Source organism: Halichoerus grypus, chromosome 3 (genome assembly GCF_964656455.1).
Source record: "Halichoerus grypus chromosome 3, mHalGry1.hap1.1, whole genome shotgun sequence".
NCBI classification, from domain to species: domain Eukaryota; kingdom Metazoa; phylum Chordata; class Mammalia; order Carnivora; family Phocidae; genus Halichoerus; species Halichoerus grypus.
In genome coordinates, this window is record NC_135714.1 from 131,030,689 (window position 1) to 131,043,624 (window position 12,936).

A 12,936-nucleotide genomic window follows, 5' to 3' on the forward strand; every position below is an offset into this window, starting at 1 on the left:
GGTTGTGGGCTGACCTAAGAGTAAGTGATTTTTATCCATAATTTACAATGCATTGAGGAACAGCTAAGCAGAACAAAATCAAAAACCTTGTCGAAGTCAAGAAAGATTGTAGCTTTCATTCCTTCTACCTACAAAGTCCTTCAATGTCATTGATGGTTAAATCTTAAGTTTATCCTCTTTATTAAGCCATGTTGCTAGGCATCCCTTTCATTTCCTTAAAAAAGAAAGTAAAGGATTTAAAAAATACATAATTTAGGTCTTGAAGTTAGTAATTTCTAGAATCATCTGAGAAGCCTCAAGGGGTCTGACCATTTATCCATATATTATCCAAACAGCTCCTGTTGCGATTTCACCCAGTTTCTTAAACCGTATTATTACATGATCTCTTAAGATGAGAATCTAGTATTATGTGTGTATCACTTCTTAAAAAATATCAGCAGACAATTAGATATTTTCCCTTCAGTACGGTGTTTTGTATGTTGGCAAATCAGGGGCTTGATGAGTGCACTGTGGGATGTTGAATTAAGTCAGTTCATTGGGGCTTCAGCTCTTTCAAAGGGTTGGGTGAAGATCTGCTTATGGGGGCGCCTGGGTGGCTCAGTCGTTAAGCGTCTGCCTTCGGCTTGGGTCATGGTCCCGGGGTTCTGGGATCGAGCCCTGCATCAGGCTCCTTGCTCAGCGGGGAGCCCGCTTCTCCCTCTCCCACTCCCCCTGCTTGTGTTACCTCTCTCTCTCTCTCTGTCAAATAAATAAAAAAATCTTTAAAAAAAAAAATCTGCTTATGGGTAATTGAAGCTTCAAGTTGCCAAGAGGTGGGTGACCAAGAGGTGACTGTTGCAGATCAAGGGCAACATTTTAATTGGATGATGGGCATTCTCAAAGGGCATATAGCAATTTTCTGAATTGCATAATCTTATAGTTTGAAATTTAGAAAGTAGTGATGTCATCTCCCCAACTTTTAAGAGGACATGCATCTCCCTCTGTAATTATTTTGTTTATTATTTTAAATAACAGCAGTAGACCAATGCCAAGGGATAGATGATGGTCAGGGATGTGTGGAACAGCTTTGCCGGAGTTTCAGTCCTATGTAGTTGCATTTTCTTGATGAAATTCCTGGCCAAGTCTTTTATGTTTTCAAGTCCTCCTTGTCCTCCTTATTCTCAGTTCATTTCCTATTCCAACTTTCCAAAAGGTTTACCTCTGTTTAAATGAACTGATAAATATAGTCCTGCCCAGGTTACAACTTGTGAATCTCTCTCTTCCTTATTGGTTTTTAACAAAAGATATGATGAAAGAAATTGTAAACTCACTGAGAATGTCAAACATATTCTGTAGGTCATTACACTCAGAGTTTATAGAGAATAGGAATTTTGTCTACTCATCCTATGGAGAGGTAGAGAATTGAGATCTACTCAGTAGAAGATTAATCTGGGATCAGTTTCTAAATTTTTGTGTATGGCATAGTAGAAAGAACCCTGGACCAGGAGCTAAGACACCTGAATCCTGGCCCTGGTTCTGCAACTATCTTGCCATGTAACTCTGGGCATGTCATTTAATTGTGCAGGGCATCAGATTTCCATCTGAAAAATGAGGGCGTCCGGTCAGATTACTTAGAAAATCCCTAAAGTTCCATGGTTGTTTTCTGAAAATGAAACTTTCTGAGTAAAATTTTGACAATTAGTTTTGGTTTTTTTCCCCTGGTTGTTTGTGTCTTTATCCCACTAGAAAGAGAGTCGCACTGCTCTTTTTGACATCTAAAATGCTTCTTAGTAAGTTTTATTCATTCATTCATGCATTCATTCATTCACATTGGGAAACATCTTTTTTCCCCACAGATTCAGTTCCTCACATACCTCTGATCAGGGAGCAGCATGGTGGAAGAGAAAGGACTTGGCTTCATTGCCTACAGGCTGGGTGCCTTTGGGAAGTTAATTAAACTTGCTGATTCTCAGTTTCTGTAACAATAAAATGGGAATAATAATTCCTACCACCACTCCTCCAAGTGGTTTTGACCAGTCAATGGAATCAAGCATGAGACGAGCCCGCATACAGCAGCCGTTTACCAAACATGAATTTGCTCACCCTGCTTGCCACCTTCCTTCCCCATCAGATGGTCCTGCTCTTTCTCAGCTTTGGTAGAGAGGGTGCAAGGGGGTCTCCTGGCACCCAGCTGCCCCACAGTATCTGGTGCTTAATAGATGCTGAACAATGCATAAATATTAAATGAATGAATGAATGGATTGAATAAATCTTTTAAAAAAATACCTTCAGTAAACTTGTGGGATGCCCTTACAAACAAGGAGCCTGTTGAACCCAGACGATACTGAGGCTTAAAAAAACCCCATAAAATTAACCATTTTAAAGTGAACAATTCAGCCATATATAGTATATTCACAATGTTCTACAAACACTACCTCTATTGAGTTCCAAAATAAAGCCTGCACCCACTAAGCAGTTTCTCCCTATTCCCCCCTCTCTCAGTCCCTGGCAATCACCAATCTGTATTTTGTCCCTATGGATTATCTATTCTGGATGTTTCATACAAATGGAATCCTATATTATGTGACCTTTTATGTCTGGCTTTTTTCACTTAGCACCAAGTTCTTGAGGTTCATCTACGTTGTAGTATGAATCAGTGTGTTCCTTTCTATGGCTGAGTACTATTCCACTGCACATATGTACCACAATTGGTTTATCCATTAATCTGTGGATGAACATTTAGGTTGTTTCCACCTTTTTTTATCATGAATAGTGCTGCTATAAACGTGAGTCTACAGGTAATGGTTTGAGTATTTTCAATCCTGTGCAGTCCTTTTTCCAATCCTGTTTTCAATCTTTTTGGTATATGCAGAGGAGTGGACTTGCTGGGTCATATGGTAATTCTCTGCTTGACCTTTTGAAGAATTGTGGTGTTTTCCACACCAGCTGCATCATTTCACATCCACACTAGCAATGTATGAGAGTTGCAGTTTTGCCTCATCCTTTTTAACACTATTTTTTTTAATAGCTATCCTAGTGGTTGTAAAGTGGTACCTTATTGTGTTTTGATCTGCATTACCCTAATGACTAATGATACTGAGTATCTATCTTTTCATGGGCTATTGGCCTTTTGTATATCATTTTTAGAGAAATGTCTATTCAAGACTTCTGTCCGTATTTAAACTGGGTTGTTTCTCTTTTTGTTGTGGAATCATAAGAGTTCTTTATATATTCTGGATATTAGACCCCTATCAAATATATGATTTGCAAATATTTACTCCTACTCTGTAGGTTACCTTTTCACTTTCTTGATAATTTCCTTTGATGCACAAAAGGTCTTAATTTTGATGAAGCCCAATTTATCTAGTTTTCCTTTTGTTGTTCATGCCTTTGATGTCCTGTAGCTCTTTTTTTTTTTTTTTAATGACAAGATCATAATGTTTTAGAGGAAAACTAGACCTTTTCCAGAAGGTAACCAGTTCTTTAACGTCAAGAGCTATGAGAGTCCAGATACAACAGCTCCTTTGGAATCATTAGGAGAAGAGAAGAATCAGAGGCAGCTTCATACCCTATTTGGAAGGGCCACCAGAGGAATTTACTTTAATATGAATTAAGTATCAGTGGCAGAATCATAAATATTTTTAAACTGACAGAGATTAGAAAGGACAGTGCCTTTATTATTTTTATGATCCAAGGGCTCATAAAAGGGCTTCATACAGAATTTGTGGAAAATGAGTATATTTCAGCATTTTTCAGTTTCTTTGCTAGTTAATTTTGATAGTTGCTATGCTTCCCTATGTAAATAATGAGACTGTTCCAAATCGTAATGACTGTCCTTTTCTGAAAGTTTGCATGGCTGTAATTTATGCAATACCACAAATCAACCAAAGAGCTCTTAACTTTATTTTTACCTCAGTGTATTCCTTAGAAATCATATACAGAAAAAAGCCACAGTTTATTTTCTTGTTCTCGGTCATTATCGTAGGGTATCGAAAGGTTCCACTGGCATAGTTGCTTCAAAAGCAGAATTTAGTTAAGATCAAAAGAGAAAAAAAGAAAGCCGTGGCTATTCTGTCTTCTTCTTCCAAACATACTGAACTAACTTCTGCTTTGTTTGCACATGTATGATTGGATAAAGTGAGTATTTAAAAATGAGGGGCGCCTGGGTGGCTCAGTCGTTAGGCATCTGCCTTCGGCTTGGGTCATGGTCCCAGGGTCCTGGGATCGAGCCCTGCATGGGGCTCCCTGCTCCGCGGGAAGCCTGCTTCTCCCTCTCCCACTCCCCCTGCTTGTGTTCCCTCTCTTGCTGTGTCTCTCTCTGTCAAATAAATAAATAATCTTTAAAAAAATAAAATAAAATAAAAAACGAATGTGAACCATTTATATTTGGGGACAAAAATAAGCCTATTTCTCTGGGTTCTGAAGACATACCAATCAAATCAAACCTTTTCTCTGTGGAGGTAGTGAGTGCCTCTCATCAGACACTTTTTTTTTTAAAGATTTTATTTATTTATTTGAGAGAGAGAGAGAGAATGAGAGAGAGAGCACGAGGGGAGGAGGGTCAGAGGGAGAAGCAGACTCCCCGCTGAACAGGGAGCCCGATGTGGGACTCGATCCTGGGACTCCAGGATCATGACCTGAGCCGAAGGCAGTCGCTTAACTAACTGAGCCACCCAGGCACCCCATCAGACACTTTATATGACAAAATAAGCATGTCGTAAAGGCATCTTCCTTGGATTTTGTTCTTTGATTGAAAAACTCTTATCCACCTCAATAAATAGTCTATTTATTGACCCCAGAAGAATGAAGATGGCTAATGCAATGCCAATGTTTGTGGCTTTGAAAATATATATTATTATGTGGGAAGCATACGAACTTTTCCTTGAAATTGGTCTGCAGGCAGTGATTAAACTTTTCAGCTTGGACTCCTTTCATGCTGCTGGGCTATAAAGATGAGGACTTGGCCCTTCCTCTTCGGCTCTCTCTCCAGCTCTCCGGTCTCCCTGACTTCAGAACGAAACATAATATCTTAAGCTAACAGAGCCCAAAGAGGCTGATCATTGGCTCCCATTGTCCCCTGATACTGCAGCCCCGCCCCTTTGGCTTGTGCTGACAAGCTGTTTATATTTTTGTAAGGGCCACCCTTTAACTCAGCAGCCTGATGACTATAATGGGCCCAATTGTCTGTGGGCTGCAGAGAGCTGAGTCCCCACATCCGAGGAGGCTGGGGCCAGTCTCTGATGCACGAGAGTGGCCGTTATGGAACACGGGTAAGGACGATTCTGAGTGTGTGATGACGCTTTTTACGGGCTAGTCGGTTACTCCTGGGCACTGTTTAAGAGAAGTAAGTTGCGATTGAATTGCTAGCTTTTTCTTGGTTTTCATTTGTTGCCTGCTAACCACGGAGGGAGAAGATCATTTCTCTGGGATTTGCTGACAAAGCTCATAATGATCCTGGTCAACCCAGGCAAGAAACGCGCAGGGAAGCAAAAAAAAAAACGAGGGGAGAGACGCAAGTGGGTTTGACACCAAAGCAACATGGGAGAGGCAAAGCACAGGGTTACCTCAGTGATGCTGTGAGGCTCAGAGGCTGTTCTGTTTCCTAACGTAAGTGTTCACAGTCAGGAGATGGGCTCTGCCACGGTGGGGTTTCTGCAAGCCAGCTGTTAGCCGATGGAACTCAGCCGACCCTGTTTGAAGGGGTCTAATATCTGCTGGTATTTTCAAAGGGCAAACCATAGTAGTCTTGTATGTCATAAATAGTTCTATTCAGAGATGTGGGAACGGTTTGGAGCTGCAGGCCGTCAAGTTTTACTGCCCATAAAAGTGCTCAAAGGGTACGATGGCCGTCTGCAGTGGGGCTCAGGAATGAAGGAAGAGCCCCAGGCGATTAGAGCATTTGCCCTTGACTACCCAAGAGAGAAGTCGGTGGGGCCAGAGGACACCATGGGAGAGGGAGTGAAACTTGAAACGGGCTTAGCCAGCCCACCTGGGGGTTCTTTCTGGTTTCGCGCTTGTAAATAAATGAGTGAGGGTGGAAAACTGCTCGGGCTCCTGTCTTTGGTGCCTGATGTCATCGTCCCGGCTGCTCCGTTTGGTGCTAAGACGCCCTTCATGGCACAGAGAGGCTCGAGAGGCAAGGGAGGGGGGTGTGCTGTGTCTGGGACCACAAGGGGGAGGGGATGGCACGGCGAGAGCTCTGGGAATTGTGTTGGAAGTAACTGCCTCCTGCTAAACCGAAAATCACCTATGGCAGCTTTGATCAGAGAATTTTGTTCTGTCCTTTCTGAAGAGCCTCACGGTGTGAAGTGAGTGAACTCACAGTCAGTGTTTGATACGGACATGAGCCTGAAAAGCTGAAAAGGTGGAGTTTAACTTTTAGAGAAACTAAAGGTGACTCATGGGACTTGAACACATCTGGCACTTTATAAACCTTCCCACTTCTCCTAAGCCCCAGCGTTTGTATTTGTTATCTGGATAGACCATCTTTAAAGCCAACATGTCTGGGGGCTCCTGGAGGAATTAAGTCAGATGCAGAGCTTGTTTTTAAATGAATTTGACCCAAAGCAATCTGAATGTTTCACCTCAGTGTATGAAAACACCAGGAGGTCTCTGAGTGAAGCCGTGGTCTCCTGCAGTGGCCTGAGAGCCCAGGAGAGGGCGATGAGTTGCCCCATGGGTGGTCTTGGAAAGGGACAGGCAGGTGGGGCGCAGGCTCAGCAGGAAAAGGACAGGGCGGCCTCATCCTGCCCCTCCGGCCTCGGGCCTCACACACGCTGGCCTCCTTCAGATCTGTGCATTCTCCATTCCACCCCAGATGGCAAGACAGCCAGAATGAGGAGGGCCGGTGAGAGAGAAGATGGGGTGAATTCCAGGAGACCCCACAAGGCACAAAGACAGCTCTTATCCAGGATCTTTTATCAGAATGGTGGGCATGCCAGGTTCCTGGAATTTCAGAGGCAGAATTTACATAAGCTAATGCCCACCTAAGAGATTTACAATAACAATATTCTAGAGCTTTTAAATACCGAGGACTGTCCTCATGGGCCCACGAAATCAAACAAGCAAGCCTGTGTGGACGCAATGCTGTGACAATGGCGCATATCGATGGTAATAACAACGACCATTTACTGAGCACTTACTATGTGCCAGGCTTTCTCTCACTCGGTCCTCACCAACTCCTCAACATAAGGACAGTTATTGTCCTGGTTTTACAGAGAAGGTACCTGGGGCAGAGAGGTTAAGTAACTTGCACGAAGTCACACAGCCAGTAAGCCACCTGAAATGCGAGTCACCAGGAAGGTATCCAGTACATAGCCTTGTGTTATGAACTGAGGGTTTCCTGGAGAATATAGCTGGCATTTCAAGAATTCATCTAGTCACTGCTACCAAAATGTGGTCTCCTGCGGAAGCTAATTGGCAATCGGGAAGGAAAGCCACTCCTTTAAATGGGTGAGAGTGCCGAAGCCTAACAGTCTTGCCCCACTGATCTAACGGCCAGGAAGGGCTAGCTTCGGGGAGGCGTTTGGGTCCCAGCCCGGCCCACACTGCATGATGTGGTGCCCCAAGAGGGACGACACACAGAAGCAGCCACTCAAGAACCCAGGGGTTGAAAGGAAAACCTTTGGTTCGGACAAACCCTGGTTCGAGCCTCACCTTTGCCCGTGTACTCGTATAATATTGGGTAAGGTGTCTCTTCACCCTTAGACTCAGCTGCCCCAGCGAGGTGGCGGGGACAGCAATGTCCGTGTCCCTGGACCACGGTAAGGACGAAATGTAATGGGTACAAGTTCTCACGGTGCTCGGTGCACAGCAAATACTCAGTCAATATTAATTCTTTAGTTATGACTGCTCCCAGCACTCAAAGGCAGTCCCAAATGGGGACTGAGTTTGTGGAATGCCTGCCTGGTTTGCCCGTGGTATCTAGAGACGGGAATGGTGGGAGGGCGCAGCATGGCAGACAGGTCGACCAGCTGGCTGTCTGGTCTCCGCTCCTCCACCCCGCGTCGGGGGCTCCGGATAATCACACCTGCTCTGCACCACGGCTTCCTGATCTGTCCATGAGGTGACATCATCAAGGCCCATTCTAGCTTCCCATCTATGACTCTAGCTCTGACAGAAACCTCCCTCACAGGGACCTGTAAGCATCACTTATCCATGGTCTGAAATCACCCCGGAGCTCACCGTTGATCATGCTTATCCATACAGAAGGATCATCTGAGAATTAACAGGCGGGCCTGAAATACTCTCCTGGAATCTGCTAGTTTGAGAGTGTCCTTTGAAAAATATGCTTCTTATTTTCTCAAGAGGTAACACATTCAAGTCCGTTACTTTATATAATAAGAAGGCACCCATTTCTTAGATGATCCTTTGGATGTTTGAAGATAATTGGAAAATGAGTTAAACAGACACGGTTTTCTGGAGGCAAAAATTGGGGGCAGCTAGAATAATAGCAGCTCTGAGTAGCGGGGCATCCACTGCTCTATGTGTGGTCACAGGTGCTAGTCTCATGTTTTCTTGCTTCTTCTCTCTGCCCACCTCCTGGCTGGTGTAAGACCCACGCTGCATCTGTGCAATGGTGATAGGTCTTGTTAGGCCAAATGCTCACAGAAGAGGTGTGAGGGGCTCCTCACATCCAGAGACCTGCAGGGTTAGAAACTCAGATGGTGTCATGTTCATTCCTTTCTCTCCTGTTGCTCTCTTCCTCTTCCTCCCTTCCTCACTCAAATGTTTACTGATCATTAGGCACTATGTGCTAGTCTCTGGGGATATAGAGCTCAAAACCGTGGTGTTGGCCCTAGAGGAAGTCACATTCCGTTGAAGAATTCCATGGGGCAGTGTTATGACAGACGTATATACAAGGTGCTGTGGGAGGGAGCACCCTTAGCTAGACTTGGGACGTCAGTGAAGGCTTTGTGGAGGAACGGATGACACTAGAAGTGAGGGAGTATGGAAGATTGAGGAGGAGTGGGTCAAATGGAGATGGAAGGAAGGGTGACTGGTGGTCGCAGTTTCTGATTTGGTTGGTCAGTGGTGGGTCTTGTGGACATCAGTGTACCAGGGGTGGAAGCCCGTTGAGACAAGGGGATCAGCCCAGGGTGCAAAGTTCCAGGGGCAGGAGACAATATTCAGGGAACAACCAGTTGTTTGGTTTGGTTGAAACCCAGCGTGTGAGTGAATGAGTAATCCTGGATGAGATGGAACTGACAGGAAACGGAGCCAAAGAAAATTGTCTTACAAGGATAAGGCAAATGTGGCAAGGTCTTGACAGTTGTTTAATCTGGGTGCTGAATATTTAGGTTTCTGTGTTTATTACAAATGTTCATAGTAAGTTTTATGGAAAAGTAGAATATCCCATTGATGTACCAAGACCAGAACATAGCTCAAACAGAGCTGAACTTGAATCACAGGTCTGCTGGTTTATAGTGACTACTGAGGACTCTAGGAAGTTACCTAACCTCTCCAGTTCTCATTTTCCTCACGCGAACATGGGAATAATAATCATGTCTACCTTCTTCGGCTTTTATGAGAATTGAAAGGATAGAACATGGAGAAGGCCCTCCATAGTATTTGGCATGGAGTCATCCCTTTTCCATCACAGATGGATCATCTCATTCATTCTGATTGAGGTTTCTAGATGATGTTCTACAGGGTGCCAAGCAGAGAACATTTAAATGTTCGATAAGTTACAGAAGTATGAACCTGCAAGGCAAGGTCTGGAGCTGGGAGCAGACCTGGGGCAGTGGCAGGGAGTAAAGAACATATCCACACCACAGACTCTTGTGTGTAAGTTTAGAGGGTTTAGCCCCTGCAGATGATAGCTAAGGAACAGAGAGCCAGATGACCTCCCTAAGTGGAGCAATGGAACACTGATTTCATTCATAATCCTTTGTATTCCACATATTTTCTGTCTACCTAAATTTTCAAACGAGGCACATGGACACCATCACACATACTTAATAGGTATGCTATTTTGTTATCCAGGATGTTAAAGGGACCCATCAAAAAAAGATGGAAGGCGAATCTGGGATTGCATGCTCTGGGGAACCCCTGGGAGTCATTGAGACACACCTCAAATTGCACCTGCTGGAACCCCTATCACACACCCTTATCACACCTGCAGTCCTGATCAGCTTTTCAAGGAGAATGGTTCCTGGTAGGTCCTTAACTACCAGGTGTGTTTGCCCACTCTCAGCCTGCACTTTCTAGTACCGTACCTGACAAGCTGACACTAAAGGAAAGACACACTTCACATTTTACAGCTGAGAACTGCAAATAGAACTTGAGTGAAATTACTCAAACAGTTGACTCTAGAAACCACAAGGAGCCAAAGGGCCGACCTCTGACTTTACAAACAACAGCTATGCTCCTGGACACCAATCTCTGGAACTCACTCGGAAAATGCTATGTATCTCTAAAGGGCTGTGTAGGAGGAAAACATTTAAATCTGTAGCCTCAGTGTAAATAAACTCAGGGCTGGCAGTTTCCATGTGTTCTTTGAAGTGTTAAAGAGCTAAATACATATATCTTGAGATCAGACCAATGACCCTCCAAGGATGGAGTTCTTACTGCATGGGAACTTTCCTTCCCCAAACCTTTCTGCTCTTCCCAGAGGGGTAAAACACAGAGTTTAAACTGAACTTTGAAGCTGTAACCTGACTTCAGAACTATATACCATAAAGAGCACCGTGTGTTTTCTAAGATAGCTTCAAATCACGTAGTTTCCCAATGTATACCCAGTTGCAACATTGGAAGACTTGATTTTATTTTTTTAAGATTTTATTTATTTATTTGAGAGAGAGAGAGTGAGTGAGGTGAGAGAGCACGAGCGGGGTGAGGAGATAGGGAGAAGCAGGCTCCCCGCTGAGCAGGACCCTGGGATCATGACCTGAGCTGAAGGCAGACGCTTAACTGACTGAGCCACCCAGGCGCCCCTTAATTTTATTTTTTTACTTTTTATATTTTTTTAAAGGTTTTATTTTTAAGTAATCTCTACACCCAACATGGAGCTTGAACTTACAACCCTGAAATCAAGAGTCGCATGCTCTACTGACTGAGCCAGCCAAGTGCCCCTGGATGACTTAACTTTAAATACAAGAGCTTTAAGCCAATGTTGCTGAGGAGCCTCTGTCTGTTGCACAAGTCCTGTGAAATCTGCAAGCCTGGCTCCTTCTGGGGCCCTCAAGTGCCTCACCAGCAACTGGCAATAATTGTATTTCTAGGAACGCCCAGAAGAGCCAACTCTCTTTAATATGTCACTGACATACAGGTTCTTCCACTGGGACCCAAGCAACAAGAACTAGAGCTCTCAGGATATGATTCTCAATCTGCACTCCTCACTGGATGATTCTATTTCCTTAAGAGCATTTTTTTTTTAAAGATTTTATTTATTTGACAGAGAGAGACACATCGAGAGAGGGAACACAAGCAGGGGGAGTGGGAGACGGAGAAGCAGGCTTCCTGCCGAGCAGGGAGCCCAATGCAGGGCTTGATCCCAGAACCCTGGGATCATGACCTGAGCCAAAGACAGACGCTTAACGACTGAGCCACCCAGGTGCCCCAAGAGCAGTTTTTTAAAAGATTTATTTTATTTATTTGAAAGAGAGAGAGAGCATGAGAGGGAGGGGCAGAGAGAGAGAGAATCTGAAGCCGACTCTGCACTGAGCCCGGAGCCTGACACAGGGCTCAATCTCACAACCCTGACATCAGGACCTGAGCTGAAACCAAGAGTTGGTTGCTCGGCGGACTGTTCCACCCAGGCGCCCCTCCTTAAGAGCATTTTTAACAACAACAACATAGCAGTGATCAGTGATTTCTTAGAAACATGGCCCCTTTATCTCCTCCTCGAGGATAACTATCGTGTCTTCTGGATACTATCTGTGGTCTGGGCACACTGGGGGCACAGCATAAATAGGAATTAACGCTGGCCCATTACAAAAAGAGAATGGAAAGACCCTCTAAGGTAGCAGTGACCCTACACGCCCCAGAACTGTGGCGAGGAAAGACAGTGACAAGGCCTGAACAAAGCAGCTCTCTTCCCACGCTCAGCGCCTGCAGTGAACCAAGGGGCGCCATTGTCTGAGCTGTCACTGGAGGGCCGGGAGGGGGCCCTGGCAGCCGCCCCGCCTTCCCCATTGCCGTCCAGGGGTATTCAGGGAATATGGGCCTCCGGTGTGAAGCTTCCTTTTTCTCACGGCCTGCGCCGCCCACGGCTCCCCGGCTCCCCTCTGCACACAGAGCTGGTGGTGTCACGGCTTCTGGGGTGCCTTTGGGGAGCACGGGTCTTGGCGGATGGGAGCTGCTGGTAGCGAAGGGAACAGGGCTTGGGGACTGCTGGCCTTTGTCCTATCCAGAAATTGAGGCTACTGGGTCAGAGCAATGTCGCCATACCATGCCATTTCCAAGGCTGGCTGTAAACCTGCTCCTTTAGAACGAAAGCACGTCTGGCTTGTGTCCACACTCACACCGAGAGCTTTAAAAGTGGGGCAGGGGGTCACCTCAGCGCAGCCCCCCCCCCAGTTGTTTCTGTGGGAGCTGCGATGTGCATGCCTCCTCCCCCAAGTGGCTGGAAATCTCCATTCCCTGTCCTACGGTCCCTGGGAAGCCCAAGGTGACAAGGGGAGGGGGCGCAGGGGGCAGGGAGAAGAAAAGAGGTGGTGGGGGGGTGCCGGAGATTAGGGAAACCAGCCCAGCTTTTTTCTCTCCCCAAGACTTGTTTGTTGTTGTGGCGGGGGTTTTTGTTTGGGGGACCTTTTTTTTTTTTCCTTTTAGTCGAAGCAGCGCGTTCTGGTTCTTCCAGAGAAACAACTCTTTGTCCAGTTCTTCACAGGGAAATTGTGCACGTAGCATCCAGGCCTAGGCTTGTATCTGTAATTCCCTCTATTAATTCTGAAAGGGATTTAGGTTTTGTTCCGTTCACCTTCTCCTCACAGAGCCTGTACTTTCTCAGCCACTGAC

General features: G+C 45.2%; 1 protein-coding gene across 2 annotated transcripts in view; it reads left to right on the plus strand.

Moving 5' to 3' along the window:
- Nucleotides 1-12,936, plus strand: part of TRIM2 (tripartite motif containing 2) — a 172,797-nt gene that overhangs the window by 42,264 nt on the left and 117,597 nt on the right. The window contains exon 1 of one of the 2 annotated variants that reach the window (XM_036103594.2): nucleotides 5,135-5,249. The exons of the other annotated variant lie outside the window; for it this stretch is intronic. Within the exon in view, the coding sequence (XP_035959487.1) occupies nucleotides 5,220-5,249 (30 nt within the window). The 5' untranslated portion in view covers nucleotides 5,135-5,219. Of the gene's footprint in view, nucleotides 1-5,134; nucleotides 5,250-12,936 lie in introns of those variants that run through there. 2 annotated transcript variants of the gene reach the window in all.